At 41.6% G+C, this 25,374-nt stretch overlaps 1 protein-coding gene across 1 annotated transcript in view; it reads left to right on the top strand.

Moving 5' to 3' along the window:
• Window positions 1-25,374, top strand: part of OBSCN (obscurin, cytoskeletal calmodulin and titin-interacting RhoGEF) — a 198,702-nt gene that overhangs the window by 140,622 nt on the left and 32,706 nt on the right. Inside the window, exons 87-95 of the mRNA XM_064445166.1 lie at window positions 503-619; window positions 1,890-2,054; window positions 3,368-3,526; window positions 4,806-4,983; window positions 7,092-7,205; window positions 7,913-8,080; window positions 8,355-8,457; window positions 8,898-9,027; window positions 10,145-10,250. Of these exons, the coding sequence (XP_064301236.1) occupies window positions 503-619; window positions 1,890-2,054; window positions 3,368-3,526; window positions 4,806-4,983; window positions 7,092-7,205; window positions 7,913-8,080; window positions 8,355-8,457; window positions 8,898-9,027; window positions 10,145-10,250 (1,240 nt within the window). The remainder of the gene's footprint in view (window positions 1-502; window positions 620-1,889; window positions 2,055-3,367; window positions 3,527-4,805; window positions 4,984-7,091; window positions 7,206-7,912; window positions 8,081-8,354; window positions 8,458-8,897; window positions 9,028-10,144; window positions 10,251-25,374) is intronic.

Genomic DNA, 25,374 nt, shown 5'->3' with positions numbered 1-25,374 from the left:
ATCCAGCTCAGCAGCTGATGTCCCAGCACAGGGGCCTTACGACCTCTGCTTCCCACTCCAGGTGCCGGTGCCGAGCCCTTCACTCGCTCCGGTCGCTGGCGCTGCAAACACGTGGACCACTCTCGTCCGAGGTCTGGTACCAGCAACGCTGGCACCGCGTTCCCTCACTCCTGCCCTCCCACCCCCCAACGGCGCTGATCTTTCCTGTCACACCATCTGGTTCCGCAGGCTTTGGGTCATGTTTCCCCAGCGTCAGTCCTGCACTGGAAAAGCAGACAAATTCAGCATTTCAGAGATTTTTGCCGTCTAAAGTGATAACTAGCTGGTAAAGGATGGGGAAGGGCTACAGATGTCCAAAATACAGGGTAGTAACATCTGGTAGAGCTATCCAGTTCTGGCTAGTTAGGTCTATGAACCAGCATCATATGAGCATTTTCCAGGGATTAATATTTTCAATTGTTCTTTATAACAACCTTCCTCATTCTTCTATGTATTTTCTCAGAGATACACAGATGAAATTTTAACTAATGAAGATCCTTCACAGCCACTTATCCCACCACTGCAGCACTACCTCGAAAAACCCATAAACAGGATCCAGCAGTACCAGACTATAATCAAGGTGAAAAGCTTTTGTTATATGGTTATATCTGATGGGCTTATGTTCTGCTTTGTGCAGCTTGTGTAGAAAAATACGTTATTTTTATTTCATATTTCTTGGCTTTCTTCTGATGCAACTACAATTGAAAGCTGCTTAAGTAAGAGCGAGAGTAATTGTCACCAGTGACGGTGCTCTCTAAGTAGTTTTTTAAATGTAAATCCGGGTAGAGATTCACAGTCTCCAACCCCATAAAGTTCAGCAAGATTTAGCTGAATGATCTTTAAATATATGCATATGCATGTATAAAAATATACGCTTATATGCACATATATGAATACATGGATGTATCTATCCATGACAAGTGTGAATTTGCTTCACACTCAGCAACAGGTATGTTACAAAAAATAAGCAATTTCCAATGTGCAAGAAATTAACTTACCAGTTTCTCTCCTTGTCTTTTATACTGACATTATAGTAAGATGAAGTTTTTGTTTTCTGAAGAGCTTCGCTTCATTCTACCATCCTGAAATGTTTCACCTTTGAAGTTTTCATCTGCCCCACTATCTCCAGCTCTAGCCCAGACCATCAACAAAAGTTTCAAAGTAGCATTTTTTAATGGTATTTTTAATGGGAAATAGCACTAGGACAGTCAGAAAGACGACTGCCAAAATACTTCTGTATTTGAGCATTGCAGAAGTGAGCAATTGGAAGAGTTTGAAGAAGGTTGAAATTAACTTTCTAATTTTGAACACCAGCCTCCACACAAACACCAACATTTTAAAGGGTCCCTTGGATGATGGAGTGAGCCTGCCTTTATTACTAAAAAAGAGGAACAGGAAGGAATGTGGAAGAAAAGGATAACCTCCATTTCATATTTTTTCCATCCATTCTTGCTTTTAATCTAATAGCAACTCTTAGTTTAGCACTGCAACGTCAATTGCTTGCCTCATGGTATCGTCAGAGTAAGCACACGAGACATGCAATGGATGCATTTAGGATTCCTTTGGGGGTTTTTGGTTTTCAATCACTGAAGCATATTGGGTATTTGCTTCAACTTTCTCTTTTTTTAATATCAGTTGATGTAAGGGAAAGCCAGACTGGCTAGTCAGTGAGGCTATGGAATGGGTAGGAAAGAGGAGACTTTGGTAGCTAAAAAGCACATAGTGAAAGAATGGGAAAAATGTTGCTCAGATGGAAGAGCTGGAACAGATATTGAGAAACAATTCAGCTATCAAGGAAATGCATTTTTTTTTTCTGACTGCCCGGTAATATTTTCCCCATTCATCTACAGGAATTAATCCGAAACAAAGCAAGAAATAGCCAAAACTGCACTTTGCTGGAGCAGGCTTATGCCATTGTGTCTGCACTCACCCGAAGGGCAGAAAACAACCTCCATGTCTCACTCATTGAGAATTATCCAGGGACCTTGGAAAGCCTCGGTGAACCCATCCGACAGGTAACTGGAATTTCTCAGTCAGTGTTAGTGCTATGCATGTCTTCGCTAGTTTCTAAGTAGCCTTAGATCCTACAAGAAGCTCCTTTAGAAATCATATCTGAAAAAGAGTATTTGCCTATTGCCTTTCTTACTGTTCAGAGAGATGGGTCTCCTGGCTTGATTAAGGTTTGAAGCACCAGAGCATTGATGCTTATGGAGCGATTCACACGTGATGTAGTTATTTGCCCCTCTAACCCACTCATCAAACAGGAACAGATTCGTTCTGGGACCTCTCATGCTTTTAAAGCATTTTTTTTTTCATCCTCTCTTATTATTTTCAAGCTATATGGGCCAAGTCCTGAAATTATTGGCATCAGTGGGTTTTCCTGTTGATTCCTCAACTGTTAGAAGCTCACTGGGCCTTTTCAATCTACATGCTTTCATTTGACATGGTTCTTCTGAAGAGCCTAGTTTGCTGGGATGCCGGTACAAGGTTCCATAGTATATGTCGCATATGCTCCATGTGAAAACAGCAGATCAGTTTATGGATGTTCTCCCATGGCTGTTCATATATCGTCAAAAGACCTGTGTGCTTCTCCAGGTCTCTTTCACGAAACAGATGTGTGTTTTGGGAGCACAGAGGAAAGGTGACCAAGCTATTAGGACAACGGCGTAGGGCTTTCAACACCCTTACTCAAATTCCTGTTTCTTTGTAGACTTACTGTGTCATGCTGGGCAAGTCATTTACTCTGCCTGTTCATATCGTCTGTCTTCCATGGGAATCACAGTGTGTTGCTGGCTGGAGTTGTAAGGCTAAATTACAGTGATACACTGGTGGGCATTCATCTATCCACATTTAGACATCTGAAAAAGAGATCCATTCACACCCCAAGAGTGCTTACTTCTCCCTAATGATGCCAAGGGGGAACCCATGTCACTAACTGAGCTGTATATGTGTGAAGGTACATGAGATGAATGTCCTGCTCTGGTGAAGGAGACCAAATGAGCATATAAAGTGTCTGCATAATGCGCAAAATACAATTTACCATTAGCATTTCCATTTCCAAGAGTGTGCCTACCTGACGAGCTGTCAGTTTTTCCGGCAACAAATAATACCATTTAAAGGACAATGTAATGACAACTGTGTGCAGCCCTGTCAGTCTGATGCATCACCTTTAGCATTAGAAACCATCTGCTGTGCTGTAATAAAACAGAGACACATAAGGTGTAGTAGCAAACTTTTTTATCTGTTCACTGAAAAATGACAGTGAGACATCATGGTAGTAATTATTCCAGATTTATCACTACGTGCTCTTGCTTCTTTTTCCTATCAGGGCCACTTCATTGTGTGGGAAGGAGCTCCAGGAGCTAGAATGGCATGGAAAGGACACAAAAGACATGTCTTCCTCTTCAAAAATTATATTGTGATCTGTAAACCAAAGCGAGACACAAAGACAGACACCTACAGTTACATCTTCAAGAACATCATGAAGGTCTGATCATTATATCCGCACCTAGAGCATTTCTGTGTCATTTAGAACTTCACATTTATATCCAGCTCTGACATTTCACTAATCCTTTTGAGCTATTCCTTTGTTTCCAAAACTCTTTGAAGCACAAGTAAAAATCTATGTCTATCCCTAAATCTTTCTGTTAAACCTGTCAGAAACATGTCAGAAACCACCAGAAGCGTGGGTGAGTTTTTGCTGTGCAGCAATATTACTTGTACAAGTTTTTATTCATCTCTGTTACCTCACTGAGTTAACTCAATTGAGTTAAGTATGTGTATTGGTGTGAATTTTCCTGTCTATAGTATTTGCTAGCAACTGTAGGTCTTTGGTTTTGGCAGTCTGTAATGTTGGTAATGAATTGGAGGAAATGTTGTGTTAGTCATATGCTACATTCCCAGTGGTTCTCTCTGCTGGTTATATCTTTTCCTGACACCAATTCCTGTTTAGAAATGAAAAATGCAGAGGATTTGACCAGGTCATCTTCAGACATTCAGGGCTCAGGTTAAAACTGTAAGAAACTGTAGAAAAAAAAATTTCCCAAGGCAGTAGACGCCCAACTCCAGTAAAAACCAACCAACAAACAAAAAAAAACATGGAATTCCTGACCTAGCCCAGTCAGGGCCTTCTGAAAGTCCTAATCTCTGTCCTCATTGATATTCACAGGCAGATTTTATTTAAAAAAATAACCAAACCAGGATGCTTCATCCAGAGAATGCCTGGTCTGTAATTTCTTTTCACGTTGTCCCTGATTGGGCTCTTCCTGGGCACTGTAGGGTTGGTGTGTCCCACCCTTGGGATACCCTTTAATGCTGGATGTTATTTTCCTGAAATGTAATAAATACTCCCAGGAAAATGTCTGTTTGGTAACCAGAATGTCAAATATACTGGGGAAAGGGTTGCAAAGTGACCCTGACTGCTGTTCAGCCAAAGCCATGTTGCATTGCTCATACAATCTGAAAAATCTTTAAAAATGGTGTAAATTATCCCTTTGCTGTTGGAGCACCTCATATAGCTTTAATGGGAATGGCACAACTCATGTCCACTGGAGAGGGTACACACTGGCAGCAGGAGACTTGCTGGTATTTAATAGTTGTTCCAGTTTCAAACCTTGATTGAAGATGGTTCTGGTTCACAAAGGCTAGGTCCAGATCTGAACTGTCCTAAACTCTGGGATTTGAGTTGTGGGAAAGGCTCTGGCTGTAATTCAGCCCTAAGAACACAGGATGTGTGTGGACTTTTTTGTCCTCCTCCTGTCACGCAGCTGAACAACATAGATGTGAACGACCTTGTGGAAGGGGACGACCGAGCGTTTGAGATCTGGCACGAACGGGAAGACTTGGTCCGCAAGTACCTCCTGCAGGCACGTACAGTGAATATCAAGAACTCCTGGGTGAAGGAGATCTGTGGCATACAGCAGCGGATCAGCGAGCCTGTCTGGAGTGAGTATGGCTCAAGATAGCCAAAACCTCCTAGGGTTTTTTTGCGTGCTCTTCCTGATTCAGGAAGGAGATTAGCAAAAGAGGGAGGTTCATCTGCCACCTCTTAAATTGAACTACGGTTGGAGGTTTTCCTTTAATCACACCAAATCACAGACTGATGTAAATAACAACTCATATGACTTCACAGCATGCCGAAAGCTTTAACTGGAATGATTATAGCAGTGTTAGGTCCTCCATGTGAACTGGGGAAGGTACTGGTATCAGGATGGGATAGTGGTGTTTGACTCACTCCACTTACCATCAAGAGTGCCAAGCCTGTATATCACTGAAGCGATTAAATGTACACAACAGAGGCCCACAGGACCTGTGTAGATTTTGAGGGAACACCAGAGCAGATGAGTAACTTTCTAATTACTCTTCCATGTCCATAACCCAAGAGTGGAAAACACAGGCTGATGAGCTGAGAAGAACTGGCTACCCCTGGCTGTTTCAGGTGATGTGGCTTGCCTTTGGTGGAGGATCAGAGGCTGAGGCTGAAGTGGTTGCTCAGTTCCCTGTCTTCATATACATATAGTGTTTTCAATAAGAAGAGGGGGGTGTTCTCCAGCAAAACAGCCCAGAAAATGTGCCTCACTGGAGAACAGAATTGAAACTTCTAAAACACAAATTGCAAAGTTAACACTAGAGATGCATTTGATCTGGCAGAGGTAGCAGAAGGGTAGACAACCACACAATTCGGTGACAAAGGCCCTGGCCTGTTACACGAAGAGCATCAGACTCCAGTGGGAAAAGTAGTCTCAGGACCTGACCCAGAATCCTACTCATACCAGGACAAAGGCCCCTGTCACTTCCACAGAATCACAGATCCCAGAATGGCGGGGGTTGGAAGGGCCCTCTGGAGCTCACCCCGTCCCACCCACTGCTGGAGCAGGCACCCCCAGAGCAGGGGCACAGGGCCGCGTCCAGGCGGGGGGTGAATGTCTCCAGGGAAGGGACCCCACAGCCTCTCTGGGCAGCCTGTGCCCCTGCTCTGGCACCCGCACAGGGAAGGGGTTTGTCCTCATGTTCAGGTGGAACTTCCCGTGTTCCAGCTTGTGCCCATGGCCCCTTGGCCTGGCGTTGGGCACCACTGAAAAGAGCCCGGCCCCATCCTCCTGACACCCGCCCTTCAGGTATTTATAGGCACTGATGAGATCCCCCCTCGGCCTTCTCTTCTCCGGGCTGAACAAGCCCAGGTCTCCCAGCCTTTCCTCCCAAGGGAGATGCTCCAGCCCCTGATCCCCTTGGCAGCTCTGCGCTGGCCTTGCTCCAGCAGTTGGACTTTGTTGGATACCAAATCCTCCACTCAACTTCTGGCTTACATTGCTGTATCTGGGCACATGGGTTTGCTTTGGATTTTTATCTTGTCATTCAGGCCACTTCATCTGTCATTTAATATTCCACCAATTTTCTATCCACAAAATTTATCAGCAGGTCTATTAGACCTTTATTGTCCACGTATAAGCTAGAAATGGTGTCTTTTACAGCATAAGGAAATTTGGCATTTTAAAATGCCAGAACAGAGTTGGTTTTAGTGTATGTATGCTGAAAACATTTTATTTTTATGCTTTTAGTGAGGTGTTCTAATGGGGAAGACTATCAGAATAGTTTTGCATAGTTTCATATGGTAATAATAAGTTAAAATAAAAGTCCCTTAACAAAGCATAGATTTTATTGTATGGAAACTGACAGAGTACTAGTTTGGATATCAAGGAAACATTTTAATTGGGGAATACTTTTAACTGTGACAGACGTGTAGTGTCTTAATAACAGAGGTACTTATTAAAATCATGGCCCAAAATACTTCCAGATCAGCAACAAATCCCATTTTTTTATCGCCCGTCTTTACAGCCAACAACAGACAGTTGACAGATGGAATTTAGTCTCAGATAAGCAAGGACAGCCTGTCACCTGGAAAGTCATTAGCTGCTGAAATTTCCTGTTCAGCTTTCTATTCTGAACCTCACAGATTTGCAAAAATTGTACCTATTCTTATCTTACTTTGCAGCAGCCATCCTATGGACAAAGCCCTCCTCCTCTGGACTAATGTGCTTATTCTGATGTTTCAGTACCTCCAGACTTTGAGGAAGAACTGGCGGATTGTACAGCTGAGCTAGGAGAGACAGTCAAGCTGGCTTGCAAAGTTACGGGAGCTCCCAAGCCATCTGTCAGCTGGTACAAAGGTATGAGCAGCAGGCCATGAAATGCATCCTCCAGATTTGTTCCCCATCTATATTGCTTCGTGCTAATTGGTTAGTGGGTAATCTGAAAGCTGACCATCTAGAGGTACCCAAGTCTAGTCTGAAAGTTAGCTACTAAACAACGCATGTAACATACATCTTCCAGTGAGTTAATATACCCTGCTTTTTCAGGTTTGCCTATTAGCCCGTATGAATTCACATCTTGTGGCAGTTGGACAATTTCTAGTAAATGAACTACTTGTTTGAACTAGCTCAGGTGTTTCCATGTCATAGCACAGGCAGCTGGGTGGACATACTCTTTTCCCCAGCATTACTGTACTGCAGAGGAAACAGCTTTGCTATAAGCTCACGCCTTGTAAAGCTCTGTTCTACATGTTTACAGTCACTTTGGAGGTGTTCCTTTGGCTAGCGAATCAGAGCTATAACTGCACAGGACATACTCTGGGATAATTTCACTTTTAAATGAGGTTGATTATGTATGAGGTCCTTCAACAGTACTTTGCCCAGAGGATGTTTTTAGAGAGCTGAAGGAAGATGAACAACTCATTCCTCAACCACCAACATCAGCTGCAATAGAGCAAATACAGCTGTCAGTCCTCTCAAGATAAAAAGCTGGGTGAAATTCCCAGGGAGACAACAAAATTGATACTAAACCCTTTACAAAGACTTTTTCCCCCTTTATCTTTAAGATGGAAAGCCTGTGGAGGTAGATCCCCATCACATTATAATAGAAGACCCCGATGGTTCCTGCACGTTGATCTTGGACAACCTCACAGGAGTTGACTCAGGACAGTACATGTGCTTTGCTTCCAGTCCTGCTGGAAATGCCAGTACCTTAGGAAAGATACTTGTTCAAGGTAAAGTCCTGTACAGATGCGTTGTTTTAAAGTATTCTGCTATGTAATACCTTAAACATGAATATTAAAACATCCAGAAGTTCTATATAACATCTACTGGATAATATTTAACAAAATTATTTGACGTACAGGTGTAGTCACTTGTTCTTAGGTCAAAAAAAATTGATCTTTAGTGTCTCGTTTGCAAACATCATAAGAATTATCTGGTCAGGGACACATCCTCCATACCTGGTCATATTTCCAGCTACTAGCTACATTTATCCTTGTTCTGCAGTGCCACCACGATTTGTGAACAAGGTTAGAAATGCTTATTTTGTGGAGGGTGAAGATGCTCAGTTTACCTGCACTATCGAAGGAGCACCTAGGCCTCAAATCAGGTCAGTTCTTCAAGTCACACTGGAACAAATCCTGTTTTCCCATTTTGCATGGTCAGAACAGTCTCCTGCCATTTCTTTCAAGGTTATAACCCTTTCTTCTCTGTGTCTTCCACCTTAACCCCCTCCCAATGCTGGCTTTTCCCAAGCCCAACATTCCTGAGATTCTCAGCAATTTATTCCAGCTAGCATCTGAAAAGAAATACCTTCAGATAATACCTGCCATAGGACTCTATCAGATCTAATGCCCTGACAACATTTTATCATTCCTTTATCGTCCCTGACTTACACTTGAATTTTGAATATTCCAGGATCCAAACTTTTGTCTAACGGTTAACTTTTGAGTCGTTTGCCCACTGGTCTGGTAGATGGATTGGTGAGCTGGGGACTTCTTGACGCTGCATATTTTCTCCTGGCTTATAGTCTGCGTTTTCCACATCCAGATGGTACAAAGATGGTCTCCTATTGAAAGACACAAGTAAATACCAGACTTTCAGTGAACCACGGAGTGGCATAATAGTCCTGGTGGTCAAGAACCCTTCCAATGAAGATATGGGACACTATGAATGTGAGGTAAGTTTGGGGAGAATTAAAGATCTGCTGTCTGATATGACATAGGTAGGAGAATTCATTTTACTGGGAGAGATCCATTGCACGAGAGCAGTGGCTGAGTGATTGCTGCTGCCTGCCATATGAAAAAAGTTTATACAAAGTCAGGTTCTCCTGAACTAGATCTGGATTGTCAACATTCAAATGCTTCACAATATTCTGATCTGAGAGTCTGGTGGTTCAAATAATAATTGAGTGAGCTTGTTCTGTAGCTTAAATTCAGATCCAGATCTTTAGTGGTACCTCCTACGAAGTTTAGGACCATTCTGACATGACCTTTTTTTCTGGAGATCTTTAAATTAGAACAGATTCATGCCACTACAAAGAAGCCATCCAAAGCCAGAAGGAAGAAATTAAATCTAAGTGGAAGTGTAAACCTCTGAAATTCCTGTTTCTTTAGCAAGCATACATGGAAGTATCTAATAAATTAAAATAAATGAACTGTAAAATATTTTCTAAAAATTACTCATAGTCTATGCATTCATTGTAATAAACTAGCAATAAGCTCTCAGGGCTCAGCGATAAAAACAGTTGACCTTGATTTAGGGAATCAGCATGGATCAGCTGACCCATGGTAAACTGTTCAGCTCACAGCAACTTCACAGTTATTCCACAGAAATATTTAGGAAGTCTGATATAATTTAAAGATCCCTACTAGAATTTTGTCAAAATAACATTACCTTGCATTTGCCATTAGCCAGGATCCCAACGTCCAGTATTCCCTTGGCTGAAAAACAAAAAACCTCTCTAACTGCCACTTAAATGCCACACAGCAGGAATCTGTGCCTGCTGGTAGAGACAGAGCTACCTCAGGAGCAAGTCACAGGCTGCAGAGCAAACTGCAAATATCTAAGTTAGCTGATGTGCTGTAACTTGTCTGTGTGAGTCACTTGCGGTAAAGCATTACCGTGAACTCCACCGAGCAGCAATAGGTTCATACAAAATCTAGCTTAGGTTTGGGGTCCCACCCTCCCCCATTTCTGTACTCATGTACTTGCAATGGATTTGTAATGTAGTATAGGAATGTTTTATTATACAAAAACCTCCTGCATTTCATTTGGTACCGCATGATTCTCTTCAGCTGGTGAACAGATTAGGGTCTGCAAAAAGTGGAGCAGAACTTTACCATCACAGTGCTGCAGCCCTGACCCAGGAGAGGAGAGGAGACCAAGCCATTACTATAGAAGGTATGATCCTTGACCAGCTCCGTAAGTATGTCAGTGAATTACTCTAAAACCGTCTCACTGAGGATCAAACATATTTGCCATCTTATCCATGTTGATTGTTGGTGTACACGTATCTGTATGTCTATCAAGATGTGCATGGGTATACTGCAGCTCAGCTCTATACCCATCACCATCTGTTGATTTCCAAACCTGGCAAATCAACTTTATCATATAATGTTTGTAAACGCATTATATGAAAAAAGAGGAGCAAATGAAGGGCATGTCACACCACCACTAGTGCAAGAAAAATGTTTCTATTCCTATTGGAATACTTGAAAATGTGTGTCAGCCTGGCAGAACGTGAGTTACGTACTGCTGAGAAAAAACAGGGGCCAGTAAGTAAAGCTGAAGGCATATTGTGATCGTTTCTGAAATACCACCGAAGACCATCTGGAATTGCTGGGAAAGCAAAACTGACAGCCATATATCCTGATCAATATTGGTTCATCCATTACCTAGGACTGTTCGGGTATTATGCACGACACAGCCAGAGTCTATTCTTTTTTTTTCTGGATGTTTCACCTGAATTGGTAGGGTGATGCGGACTGAGTTTACACCCATCCAAAACCACGTCTCTTTCTTAACACCTTTAGGATGTGACTGCCTAAAGTTACTTTCTTATCAAAGGGATTTCCAGAAGCAGTGTGTTAGACGTGCTTGCTATAAACCCATCACAACAGAGTTTAAATCAGCAGCTATATCTGCTTAAGGAACATTTCCTGGTGTGGGAAATTGGTTCTTCGTACATCTTAGAAGTGGTTTTGGCTGGCTGAGCATGGGCCAGCCGGCGCCGCATCTCCCAACTAGTTCCCAGCAGCAGTTCAGGAGATAATACAGCCAAGGGACCATTTATAAAAGATAATAGATACCTTACTGTTTTGGAAGTTAAGAGAGAAGACTGAGATAGGCATAGGCCATTCCACAGCACCAACCTGGGTGTCAGAGAGCTGTCCCAGATGTGGTTAGTGGAGACATGGCAAACAAAAGCCAGAGGTTTCCTGACAGCTGTAGGACCTTCTTTCCTCATCTTCAGCTTTTGCACACCGTCTTGTGAAAATAACAGGGGTTCAAGTGTGGGATAATTGTTATTATCAACATTCAAGTGAGAGCCATCAAATACAAAGGCATTCTGGCTCAAAAAGCTGCTGAGCAGCAAATGATTGGAGTCTAGAGAAATATTCAGGAAAATGGTACTCCACTCACATTTTTTTCATCACTTTCCATAGTCTTCTGCTGTTGGCCCTGTCTGAGACAGGTCCTGGTCTGGACAGGCCTTTTGGCCGCTCCTCTGTAGACACTAATGTTGCATTATTACATTAAGAGGATTTAGACACAACAGGCTGCTAAGATTAGTATCCTGATCTATGGACTTGCTTGTCTTGGTTTTATACTTGCTTTCCTTGTAGCCCTTTCCCAGAGTACCATCAAATCATTCAAAAGCATTACAGGGAGAATGGTGTTAGTAGCCCAGCAACACTATAATTGTTTCAGCAGGATAAACCTTGAAGTACTTGAATGCTTTGTCCTTGCTATGTCCTAAAGAGAGAAAAATAGGTTGTATGCAGGATGCAGAGGAACACAAACAAGCCACTGTTAGGGTGGCATGTCTCGATGAAATTCCCTTGTACCAAGGCAGAAGATGTTATTCAAACAAACAAGGGCTGTAAAACAGTGGTAGGAGCACTGTTCAGCCCTTGGGGTTGCAAATGTACATGTTCAGCCCCAAATTACTCATGTGCTGTTATTCCCGCAGTCATAAATAAAAGATGTCATGGGCTTGGTTGAAGAAATATAATTGGAGTTTGCCTGGAAGCTTCAGAAATGTTGTAAAATAGTTTTTGATCCGTGATGTGCAATCACTTGAACTTGGTAATAGGGAAGGAAACAGATCCCTGAGTCACCTCCAGGGAGAAACAGAGAGAGCTGTTTCAGGCCAATGGAGCGAAGAGCAGGCTCATCCATGGAGCAAGAGGATTGTTCTGAGCTGAATCCCATCAGGGATGCATTTGGCATAATACGCTTGACCGAGGAGGGAATTCGTTGCTTTCTTGAGAATCAATATCAGCCTTGATCTACCTATGGAAAAATCAGGTTCATCTGGCAAAGAACTGCAGGATGGATGGATCTCATGAAGGCTTTCTCTTTCCATCCTTACAATCCTTTCTATTTGTGAAAATGGGATTATTTGTAACTTCACCAAGAGGACAACTTTGCTGCTGTGTGGTACTATTACAACAGAAAATAGATACTGTGTCTGTTTCCTAGCTCACCTGCACATTGGGCCTGAGTTTTACCTGATTTATCGTTGGTTCTGTGAAATGACTACTGTCAGAGACTCCTGAGGCACCCAAGGGGTTTTAGCTGCAACTCCTTTAGATTTTATCCTCCTGCCTTTCTGTACTGTTTGTTATACTGAACCAAACCTACAGTCACACTTTGGGATACCATTAGTACAGTGGTTTATGAGCCCTGACCTGCAGTCAGTGACGGTCCGCAGTCCAACACCATGGGTCTCAAAAGCAAACTTCTTGTCATTAGGTTTAAATTCACATTGTCAGGATTTACTGACCCATTGGAAGGACCAAATCTAAAAAGGCTGGAAACCACTGGACTATGGGGTCCCCTTGCGAGCACCCACAGCTTGGGCTGTAAGCCTGAAATGCTGAGTTCTGCCTTCTGCTACACCTGGTCGCTGCACTGAAGTCAAGGGAGAGTTGCTTTAAAAACCCTTTTTCTGTGGATATTGGAAGAATTTTAGACACTTAAAAAACAAGTGTAACTGAAAGAAGACCCTTCTCTTTGACTTCAAGTTGACTGTTTGCTTTGCACCTTGCTGCTTAACCTCCACGCGGCAGATCTGGGCTGATGTGCTCTGGCATCCATTTTTAACGTGGTACTCTTGCAATTCATTCATCCCAGGCTCACTAACTTGTTCTTTTTTTTTTTTTTTTTTTTTTTTAAGAAAAGCAAATCCCAGTGTTTTGAAAGGTGTTGCATTCTCACCTGGGCAGGCAGGTCCGGGACATATAGTGAGGTCGTTGGTTGTAGGGGAAGGAATCAGCTACATAAGTGGAGACAAACAAAACCACAAAGGAAAACACCCAGTGCAGTTACAGCCAGGCGACAGGAATTGCCTCATAGCCTTGCCTTAGATCTCATGCAGAGCTTTGGGCAAGTTATTTAGTTGTCTTGTTTGGTAATAGCCACCTTGCAGGGAAAAGTTAAAAAATTGAGGCTCTCGGATCGAAGAGTGCTTTAAAACACAGAGGAGCATTAGAACTTTTAGTGCTACCCTTTTACTGAAGAAATAGGACACAGGAGTTTGTCCCCCTGACCTTCTTAAAGTCCCCTGCTTGGGGTGGTGGTTAGGATATTTATCCTGTTATTTTTATTCTGTTGTCATCATTGTTTAGTCTCATTTTTGGGCTGGCCACGTGGTTTTCAGTGCAAATTCAAGAAAGCACAATCTTTACAACCAACTCAGTCGCTGCAGGAGTGGAGCCTTTTCTTGGAGAGAGTGCAAAACACTTGCATCACTTGCATTTCATTCCCGCAATTTAGGAGACTGTGTTATGTCCATGAATTGCTCATTTTAAGACTAGCTTTAGCTGCTCATGTCAGATTTGTGCATCCCCTGTTGCAGATTAATCTCCTAAGCGTAGCAGAAGAGGGGTGAAAGCAGAGCAGTGCTCCTGTGGTTTATGCCAGCAGCGTGCGCTGTGCAGGAAAAATAGGTTTCTGTTTCTGTGAGTGGAGAAAGCAGGCTTAAAGTCTGTAGTAAAGGCCATAAACCACCCTTCATCCACTCACAGCAACGAGAACTGACTTATCCTAAATGTTTCATTACTTGTAAGTCAATGATTTAATGTATTAACCAAAGAGGATTCTAGTCCTATAAAGCATTGGCTGATTCTAATGCTTAGAGCTTTTAACCTGCTTCTCAGGGGCTCCTGCTTTGCAAAGCTGTTTTCCTAAAACGCTGCTGAACAAGTTGAAATGATAAATCTGGTGCTAAAACGGATGCAGAATATTTTCCTCTCGGGGAAAACAAAAACAAACCCAAATTCTCTCATCCTACTTTCATGTGGTTCTATCCTTTGTATAGGATTGCTTAAAGCCTCCCTCACACCTCGGATAGTACATATAGAATTGATCTGTCATGCACTAAACTGCAAGTCATCAGGACCCACGTACTACATGCCATTCACAGCTTTCTCATCCCAGGCCGGCTGAACTTCTGAATACTGAATCCCTTTGACATCTGCTACATAGAGAAATATTGCAGTGATGTCATTTGGGAAGGCTGCAGGAACAGACGTTGATATTCTTCTTACAGACAGTGGGGATTTCATTAAATACATATTTACTGATCATATAAATACAGTTGTTAAAATAACTGTATTAAACACCCATGTTTCGATGTATATTCAAGTTAATTCATTCTTATTTACATCAGAACTGATGCTCTTGCTGCTTATGGATTAATCTCATTATATTGTTTGATGAGATTTTCAGAGCGCTATGTAAAAATTGCACAATACTGATTTAAGGGCTTAAAAATTCAGTGAAAATTTCTAACCTGGGTGCAGTAAATTGTTTGAGCACTCGGTTCACCTTCCATCCTTGTATAATTATCATTCCACCATTTTAAAAAGGTTTTGAATTATTTAAAAAGTATTAACTAAGGATAGGGAAGCAGTTATATTGTAACTGTGTTGAGAGAAAAACGTCTGAAAGGAATTTTGCCCTTTACTTACCCAGTAAGCTACAAAATCTAATTTTCAAACAGTTTTTGTTTAAACCCACCTAATTCTGCAGTAACTTCTTTGACTCTACTGGAAATTTTTTCCAGATTTTTACATGCATAGATGAGACGAGGCTCTGCAAAGAAAACATAGAGCTCTAGGTCAGGCGTTAACATCAACATTTGCTCAAAATCCTTTTTCATTACGGTGGGATTTGTTGTTTTACGCAGCGGCAGAAGAGAGCCCTTGGAAGTTAAGCGGAAGGAAAATATTAGGTTAAACTATTCTGTCTAATATTGTAAATGTATTTTTAATTTTCGGTCAGTGCAGTTTTGGGGCACTATTGAAAACATCAGCACTAATCAGAAATTATTAAACAAATAACACAGATACTACAAGATCCCTGGGCAAGAACTCTTTGTGATTTTATAGGCATATTTTTAAGTTGCAGTTCACTTTCAATTGTACCAACTGAAAATTACCAGAGCTTATTTGTTAAAGGCTGCCTGGAAGATTGCAAATGAATTGCTGGAAAAATTACTCTGAGATTAAATTTTTTTTTTTAGAAACTTTATTAGTTTATTAAAGAAAAAGTGGGGCTTGCTGTTGTATTTTTCTACATCTCAAATAGGTTTCAGCAGTTCAGAGTGTGTTCAAAACAGTCTGGTTCAAACAGTGTCTTAATTTTATTCCAGCAGACAGGATGGGAACCTGCCGAAAATGTCTATTAGCTCTTCAAATGGTATCTTTTGTATTTTTAAAAATGTCAATTTTAAGAAATATTTGCAAAATCATTAAATCATTTCTTTTGATCTTGATATGCATCAACAGCTTCTAGTTTGTTATGGGACGAGGGTCAGGATAAAAGAGCTGGAGTAGATAACAGGTGTGTTTCAGGGCTCTCCTGGGTTTCCTAGGGTGGGGGTTTTTTTTGATGCTGATTTTCTGTTCTGATGATAATGATTTTAGTTTTCATTGTTATCAGCTTGGATTTTGCATCTAGTCCACAAAATCTTGGAAACTGTTCAGTGTTTGGGGAAACGCTTTTTCTAGTAAGTGAAATCACAGTTTTAAAAATTTCAGCTATCCATGATTTTCCAGATCAAGGCATTTTCAGGTTTCTTACACCATCACTGCCTTATTAGAGGGGAAAAAAAAGGAAAAAGGACATTGCTTTCTAGCTTTGACTTGCCAAACAAAAATGTCAGAATCTCACAGTAGAATAAACAGATTTTGCAGTCTCGCTCTCCACAAAACATGTAATTTCAAGGCTAAATCATTCACTGTTCAGAGAGCACTCTGAATTTTCATTCTTGGCCAGAAACACTAAAGATGATGCTGGAAACAACCACAGAAAGCATGGATGGGATGGTACAGCTGTTTTTTTCACTCCAGTTTATTTTTATTAACTGAGCAAAGTTAATTTAATCATTTCAGCTTTTGCCTTTCTTTAACCCCATGCTGTTCATACTGTTTTCTTTGTAGTCACTGAACAAGAGACTAAAGTGCCCAAGAAAACCATCATCATGTAAGTGTTGATTTTTTTTTTTTGGTAACATTTGTGTTTTGCCTTGCTGCCTATGCATGACCCAATAACAAGCTTGTGTTTATTGGCCATGCAAGAGTGTTCATTCCCATCCTGCCAGGCCTCACGGTATTCTGTGCTGTGCAAAGTGACCACCTGAAAAAATATCTTACTATGCTTTTAAAAAACAGCGTCACTGGTGTTAGACACAGCCTGGGTCAGGTTTTTAATGATATTACTTGTGAAAAAATTCCGCTGAATACTGCTGGAGTTGCACAAGAGCTCAAGAAGGTAGAGTCTGACTCTCAATGTTGAAAAGAAAGCAGCTCTGAGAGCTGGCTGCTTGGAAAAATGTACAAATGTAACAAATACTTCACAGTTTACAGCCATTTCTTCTGGCTTTCTGTCTTAAATTCTTCAGGAAAGCCTTTTATGATGAAGCAGAGGGAAGATGCACATTTTTATCCCTTTCTGTCTCTATATTTCTAACATGAATTTTTTTCCTAATAATGACTTGGGCTTTTGGGATACTTTGAGCCTGGTTTATATTGGGTGTCTATAACGTATAAAGATTAATTACAGCAAAAAAGCAGTACTTTCTCAGTCATATGTAGAATCAGAAGCTCATGAGCCGTTAAAATCTTGAAGTATCTTCTTGGTTTTAAGTATCATAAACAAACACATAATAAAATTGCTTCATATGCTGGAAAGGGGACATTGTCCTTCTGTGGTAGGCGTTCAGATCACCTCCAAGCTATTCAAATCATGTCCTAATGATAGTAGGTGACAATGCAATGGATATTTTGGGGAAATGCATTCCCTTGAGAGTTGTAGTATTGCTAAAATCAGTCCTTGACTTGGACACGATGATAAAGTTGATTTATTTTTTTTAACTTTCATTACATGGTGAGGCAAATGGGCGAAATGACAGCTAAAATATGGTTAAGAATTGCTCACCTTTTATCTCTTTTATTATTTTCTATGATGACTATTAGTTATGATCCATGCACTCAGCCCATTTGGAGCCAGTGGCATATAAGAAGACGTGTCCCCACTCCTAGCAGCTGCCACCTTGAATAGGCAAAGAGCAGACATGAGAGGCAGGAGGGGGTTCTGCCTTCGCCCCTCACTCTTCAGCACATCAGCTCAGTTACCATCTCCAGTCATTAGGCTTTTTTACTCTGCAAAGACCAGAAAACAAAGGTCTTTCTGCCTATACCATCTCAGATACCCGTGGGGTATCTAAACAGAGAAATAATTTTTATATCATATTCAGAAACGTCCTGAGAAAGTCATGAGCAGGAAGGAATGACTCAGAGCCAGACCATGTCTAAAGCTTAGTAAATCTCATCGTCCTGCATCTCTGTGCCTGTAAATCACCTGGAGAGATGCTTTCATTTTACATCCCTCCTCAGTCAGCTAATAGTCCTCCTTTACCCTTTATGATCTCAAATCACAAGCGGAAGCATTAATATTGGTTGATTAAATAATATGAAACTAATACAAAATGCCATCAGTTAAGCTAATTTCTAAATTCCTGACATGCAAATTCCATAGACTGTTGCTTTGGACAGCTCAAGAAGTGGTTCCTAAATTAAGGGCTGCAGCCCCGAAGGAGGTTGGTACATTTATGAGCAGGATCTCAGAACAACAGAAATTCCCCTCCTTTTGCCAGTGGATGCGGTCATGAACTCATCAGAGTGGACCTCAGCTCTAATCGGGATAGTGATGGGGTAAAGTCTGGGAATAGCTCTCTAAGGGCACACTCCAGCTCTCCTTAATGTGTAGCGAGCTGAGGAACAGAAGCAGCTTTGAAACTACTAGCAGAAAATAATGGATAATTTAGAGATGGGATTGAATAATGATTATATATGCAAATCCCAGCCACAAAAAAGCATTTTAACCTTGCAGTGTGATCAAAGTCTAGTGCAAGCACACATGGATTCATCCTTGTCTTTAGATAAAATGATTTAGTTTCGTGCAATACAGAAAGGCTCCGTGGCCATTATAAAAGCTCTGCATAGACCTTAAAGCTCTATAGCAAAACTAAAGAAAACCTGGGGGAAAGAGTAAAGCCGGGGAAATGAGCAGCAGAACAGAGGGTGCTCTGGAAGAAAAGAAATCTCACTGTAGCTGATCCAGTCCTGCACTTCACTGCCTTCTCAAAGGGAGAGATTGATGGTGGAAAGAAACCTGCTCTCCGTAGGAGAAGGGAATACCAGGCTCCAAAAAATGAGACCAGCAGAGGAGAAAGGCTACAATATGTCTAAGAGGGTTAGTCTTCCATGATGGGTAGACAAATGCAATAGGGGAATGGGCTCTCCTTTCACAAGGACTCCTTCTACCCTTTTCTGTATCTCAGTGCAAAAGCCAGAGCAGAGCTGGTGACTTCCAGAACTATGTGGCTGAGACTAGAGGCTGGCGAGGAGAATGAGAGAAATGAAAAAGCTATTGTCTTGATTCATAATCCCAGCCCAGGCCATTGTCTTTACCCTCCAGTTAATTCTTTTTTTTATCCCATTGCTTGGAGGTAGGGACAGAATCTTTGCCCATCAGTTCCACTGAACCAGCCACCTCCGCTGCAGAGCATTAGCTTCCTTGTGCTTGCAAAGCAAATACTGTCTTCACCTTCAAGTTTTTCCATGTAAGAAATGCCACTGCAAAATCTGCAGGAAAAAACCTGCATGTTAAATATATTAATTCAGAGCATTACAGTCTGGGTTTAGGTGTTCCTGTCCCCAGATTTTAAAGCTATATGATCCATTTTCATCTGTAGCTCATTTAAAGTCAAAGTTTGTCCTGGCATGGGAGCAGACAATTGCTTTGACACAAGCTGTGTATTTATGCAGGGATGCTGAGAAGTTCCAACTGCTTTGGATATGTCAAAAAACCTAAAGGCCAGCAGAAAAAATGCTGAGAAATTTTAGTTCTGCATCCCAGATTGGTTTGGTACTCCTATGTCAATTGGTGGTAGCAGGATCAGGCTGTGTCTACAATAATGATATTATGAAGAGTAAAAATAAGTACATTTTGGCATAGATGACTTGTGCAAGAAATGTTCTAACTTTTTCTTGGTCTCCAAATGCTTAATGGCCTTTTAATGTAACTGTTCTGCATGTGGAAATGCAGATCTCTGGTCTCATAAGAGTCTTTAATAAACAAAATAGAGATATGTTACATTTATTAAAAAAAGAGGAAGCTGCTGACCCTACTGTAATAAAGGGTATTTTGCCATTGAGTTTGGTGAAGCCAGGATTTTAGCCAAGGATACTCAGAAAAAGGTTTAACTCCTTGAGTGTTTAAAATCTTTGAGTGAAACTGCTCTATGGGTCCAAAGTAGCTTAGCAGGTGGTCAACACAAGCACATGAACTATAGCAGCATCCAGAAGAACATTTCTGAGCTGGGCATACTCATGTGTTTATGCACTCAAGGAGGTTAATGGAGCTAGGATCCACCTGGCAGAAAGGGCACTGAGTTTTTCCCGGGATCAGAAAGTAAGTGGAGATGGGCATGTGGGTGTGTGCGTTGCGTGTGTACCCCTTCCAAAATGACACGCTTCACCAAAAGCTGGAGTGCTCACAAAACTAACCCCATTGTAGCACCTTGATGGTCAATGGCATGTGTTGGTGGAGTGTGGCTCCCTGAAAAGTCTCGTCTTCCTGCCAACTCCATTTCAACCCTTTCTGTCATCAGAGAGGAAACGATAACCACTGTGGTGAAGAGCCCAAGACAAAGGGGAAGAGTTTCTCCTGCACGTTCTTCTTCAGGTCATTCGCCTTCCCGCTCTCCAAGAGCGGAGCCCACTCCAGAGCCAGTTTATGTTTCAAAAATCAGGCAGCCTGTCTACAGACATGATCAGGAGGCAACACCAAAGTCTGCTGTTCCCATGCTTTTTGTCACGGAACCAGAGGACAGGCAAGGAGCAGCAGCTAGAGATGTTGTCATAGAGACCAAAGTGGAAGAGAAAAAGCCCAAATGGGTTGAAGTGGAAGAAATAATTGAATTCAAGGTGAAAAAGTCACCAAAACCTACAAGGAAAAGAGGCTCTTCCCCAGCAAAACAAGAAAAAGATGACTCAGGGGTGTTAACATTCACTTTTCCCAGCTCAAGGCCTAGGCGTTCCCCAGAAGATGATCCAAACACAAACAACTCCAACAATAAACTGGTGGAACAGTCAAAATCTTTGCCAGATGATGGCCTCTCTGAAGCTGATATCCAGCCCCTGGCATATGCAACCGAGCAGGAAGGACCTCAAGCCAGCAATGAAGACAGAAGCTCCCCGTGTGCATCCGAACAACTAGGAAATAATTCATTTATGGATTATGGAACTGAAGGAAAGAGCTTCCCACAGGAAACAAGTGCTCCCTATGGGTCAGATGTTGCTTCCCCACTGCTTGCCTGCGGGGGTGAGCCTTTGATCTTCAGTTTTGAGGCAGCTGCTGCAGACCAGCACGAACTTCTGTTCTCACCAGCAAGTCCAGAGGTTACAGAGGAGGCAGATGAATTAGATGTGTCTTGGCCTGTTGAAGAGGGGGTACCTGAAGTAATACAAGATGTCTTTCCCGAAGAGGATAATGTTGTTATAGTTGATGAACCAGAGGAACTACGGACAGACGACATTAGCACCCGGGACCGCAAAATCTTAACCCACAATGGCAAAATATTAACTTTGGAGGATCTTGAAGATTATGTTCCTGGAGAAGGGGAGACCTATGGGTGTGATGATCAGAACCATACGGCAGACAAACCCTGCGAGATCTCCGTGCTCCAGACAGAGATTAACGAGCCAATGATTGGGAAGCCGGTGCTGCTGAATCTGGGGACACCTGTGGTTTCCAAGCCCAGGCAAAGATTTTTCAGCCAGTTTGAGGAGCCCATTCCAGGCAGCATGTTCATGTCAGCATCTAGAGTAACTGGTGTGCAGTCTGTAGGCCCCTCAAACATCTCTTTCCATGTGAGTGATACCCATGTGGCAGTGGCGCCTGGACTGCATGCAGCAGCAGCTTCTCCTGGTCCCTCCTTCACAGTGAAACCATCTTTCTGCACTGAGGTCCAGCTCTCAGCAGACAACGGACAGTCAAGCTTTAAAACTGAAGTTTCCACAAGAACCCTCAGCTATGGGACTGTTGGCGAGCCTGTTACCTTGCACATCAGCACAGAAGACCTCTCCCAAAGCTGAGGAGATGCAAGCATAATTTTCAACACAAAAGAAAGCAGCGTTTTAGAAAAAACTAGTCAAAATTGTTGTAGGTGAGGGGAATTGGTGGCAGAGATTACAAGGTGACATGTATGAGGGAATACCTTTGAGGAAAATATATTTAAATACAATATGTCAAGCTTTTCCAGTCTTAAAGGGAACATGTTTGTCAGAACAGTTTGTAATTTTAAAAGCTTTGATCGAGGTGAACATATATCATTCCATAGTGGAGTAGTGATGGTAGGTTTAGGAAAAGCCTGATTCTCCTGCCTATGACAGAAATACAAATGAATAAGTGCATTTTTGTCCATGAACTTAAAAATTATTGCAAGTGCCAATTAATAAACTATGGTGTGTCAAGAAGATGAAAGTATCTAAGCTTTTCAGCATCCTTCAGCAGCCCAGGATAGGAGGACCGGTTCCAGCTAAAGCAGTCTCCTGTCACTGCGTGTGCCCGAAGGTCATGAAGCTTCACACTGCTTTGACTCTGCTGTACACTTTTGTCACAATTAACTCTATCAAAATTTCTTCATAAACCTTTCAACATGTGCATTCTGGTTACATTATTTTAAACTTCTGCCACAGAATGAAACATATTAAAAGATATTGCATTTGCTAGGGATGCAAAAAGCTACTCAGACCTCTTGGTTGAAATCCTAATTTGGCTGAAGTCAATGGTGAAAGTCCCGCTGACTTGAGGAAGCAAGGATTTCGTTGTTCTCTTCTGCTTTAAGTAAAAAAAGACCATCTTTTTTAAAATATGCTATTTTCAGTCCACTTCCTACTTGTCTAAAGATGTAGGTTTCATTAGTCTGCATTCTGGTGTAGTAGATTTCTAAACCACATCTTTTAGACTTTAGATTTACCAAACGTGCACCAGAAGATTAAAGTGCTGCACAAAATGACTTTTGCATCTGTAATCAAACGCTAACACATACGAAGAACCACAAACCTGGTCTTTGTCAATAAATATCACTAGAATAATATTTGGTCTCCTGTGCATGCCAGTGGTGAAGCACTGGTGTTAACAGATTGACGGATAATGTCTTCTATATGTGCTTAGAGGATTTCACCACTGAGCTACAGCAAAGGAGCAGGAGCACCAAGAGAGTATTTTTTTAAAAAATGTAAACAAAGAAAGAAAAGAGATCTTTACCATAAACGCCTGGTTGAAAAATGCATCTGTTCAAAATACATTGGGCTGCTTGGAAGCACTGCCAGTTGCAATTGCATCATATTACTGTAACCACGTACGTTGAGCTGTCTTGTAGAGGTACTGCCTTCTGTTGAGTTTCTCTGGAGCTTTGCAGTGGAAGCGCTGATTGCGAGGGGAAGGCTAAGATGCACTGAGTGTGGTCCATTCCTGTTGTCTTCACCAAAAATGGATGTTTCACAGACCTTCGATAAGTTACTCAGACCTGGAAAGAGATGAGCTCATAGGCCCAAATATTGGTCCCAGTTGAAGTGAGCTGGAGTTTGTCATTGATCTCAGTAGGACCAAGCACTGGCCCTCTCTGTCTGACAGAGATGTGGCATGAAAAGTCCCAACACCTTGTCCCAGCTGAGTTGTGTAGCACCATTGCAATAGAAAATGTTTTCATTTAGATGATGCAGGGAAACCAGAAATGCTCAGACTCAGCTGAATTTCGAATTAGCATCAAGGGAGAGGATCGAGTGAGTTTTTGCTTTGGAAGGGTTGATGTGTGATGTTGCCTCAGTGTTTCCCAGCTAGGTAAAATTGTGAAGCTTGTTCTGGAGTCCTCTGGGTAAATATTCCCACTAACAGGGTCTGAATTTACAAAAGGTGCTTGTAGAAAAGAATACATTATTTTTTTCCTTCTGTGGCTGCACCTTGATCATGTGCTGACTAAAATGAACATATTGATTTCACAGCCTTTTACTTTCGATATCCAAACAAGACGTTATGTGTAATATCATGTGCACTACCCTCATGATATGTATACTCCTTTTCCAGAGACTACACGTGGTGAAAGAAATGAAGTCTCTTTTACATCGCTCTCCCATTTTTTTATAACATCACCTTGGTTTATACTGTTTCTTTTATAATTAAGCAATAGGATGGATATATATTAGTGCTTTTTTTCATATATTGCACTGTACATTGGAAAATAACAGCCATACAACAGGGGAATACTTTTGAAACTAAAAATATTTCTATTGTATTGGGCCTGATTCTGCTCTCAGTTCTTTCAGTATCAACCTAGAATAATTCCACAGAAGGAAAGTGGGTTTGATTCAGATTTACACAGATACTGCTGAGAAAAGAATTTGCCCTATGGTAGTCTTCAAAAATATAATATTCAACCAAAAGATAATAATGACGTGTAAAGGAATGTGGAGATTTCCTCCTGTTGTGGTTGATGCTCAGGTTTTTCTAGAGAAGCTAAAAGGTTGCAGTTCTGATGGTATTAGAAGAAATAACTACTTTGATTCATTAGCTGAAAGCAATTAATATCTGTTTACATTTTCTTTTGAAATTTGAGCAAAAGAGAATCAAGAGAAAGGAGTTTTTAAAATCCTGTGGAGGACTCTGTTCAAAAAGTGAAAGGTTTATGAAAAGCTCATTACATATACTTTCAAAATATTTTCCTAGAGGTTAAAAATTATGCTTGTAAGTGATTAAACTATGTAGATAACTAATGAGACGTGTGGGGGTTTATTTCTTGTAGATGAAAACATACAGCTGTATTAAAAATTTTAATACAAAGATGTTTTACTAAAATTCCTGCAGGTAAATGGGTATTAATGAAGTGGAAACTTCAGTTTGCTTGAGGTACAAAGAGAAAAAAAACACACAAAAGAAATTATCAAATGCAAGATATGCTGTTAGATTCTGAGTTTATATCAATAAATGTCTTGCATCAGCTGTCACTGAACTCACTGGGTTTCTGTGTTCTTCTCTGTTCATGGCACTCAATAGTCCGGCAGCTCACCCGCTTCTCCCATTGACTCCAGCAGGAGCTGGGTGGCAGCCCAAGAACATTAAAGCAGTTGGGCTCTGGCTCCTTTTTTTTTATGGACAGTTTCAGAAGTGTTGAAGTGAAAGAACCTGCCTTTAGGGATGCTTCCAACTCAGATCTACGAGTCAGTAATCCTGACCAATGCTCATCCTCTTGGGTCCTTCTCTGAGGCTGAACTGGAACTTCAAATTATGTGTCAATCTGGTGTTCCTGGTTATTGGCTGAGGGAGATGTGGGGTGGAAAGGTTCACATTTGAGATTTAAGAATTGGGAAACAGGCCATCCGTCACAGGTGTGTCATCACTGCGGCGTTAGTCTGACGTAGCTCAGCTAGTATTGAAGTTCCTCAGGTCAGCAGCTTGAATCATAGCGTGTAACATCCCTAAACAGGGAGGAAAGTGGTGGTATTAGCAGCATGGGGGAGACCTGTAGTTATATGTAACCTGTATATATACACCTGTGAGTATATTTTCTCATGGAGAGATAGTGAGTGCTTCATGCCTTTCCAAACAGTTCACTTGTTGGCAGTTGCCCAGCTCGTAGGACAGCACCAGTTGGCAGCAATTACAAGAGGAACACCAGAGAATCAAAATATTTATCTAGGAAAATATTTCAAGATCTTCCAACCTGCCCAGT

This window comes from Phalacrocorax carbo, chromosome 2, assembly GCF_963921805.1.
Source record: "Phalacrocorax carbo chromosome 2, bPhaCar2.1, whole genome shotgun sequence".
NCBI lineage: Eukaryota > Metazoa > Chordata > Aves > Suliformes > Phalacrocoracidae > Phalacrocorax > Phalacrocorax carbo.
This window is presented reverse-complemented; position numbering and strand designations above follow the sequence as displayed.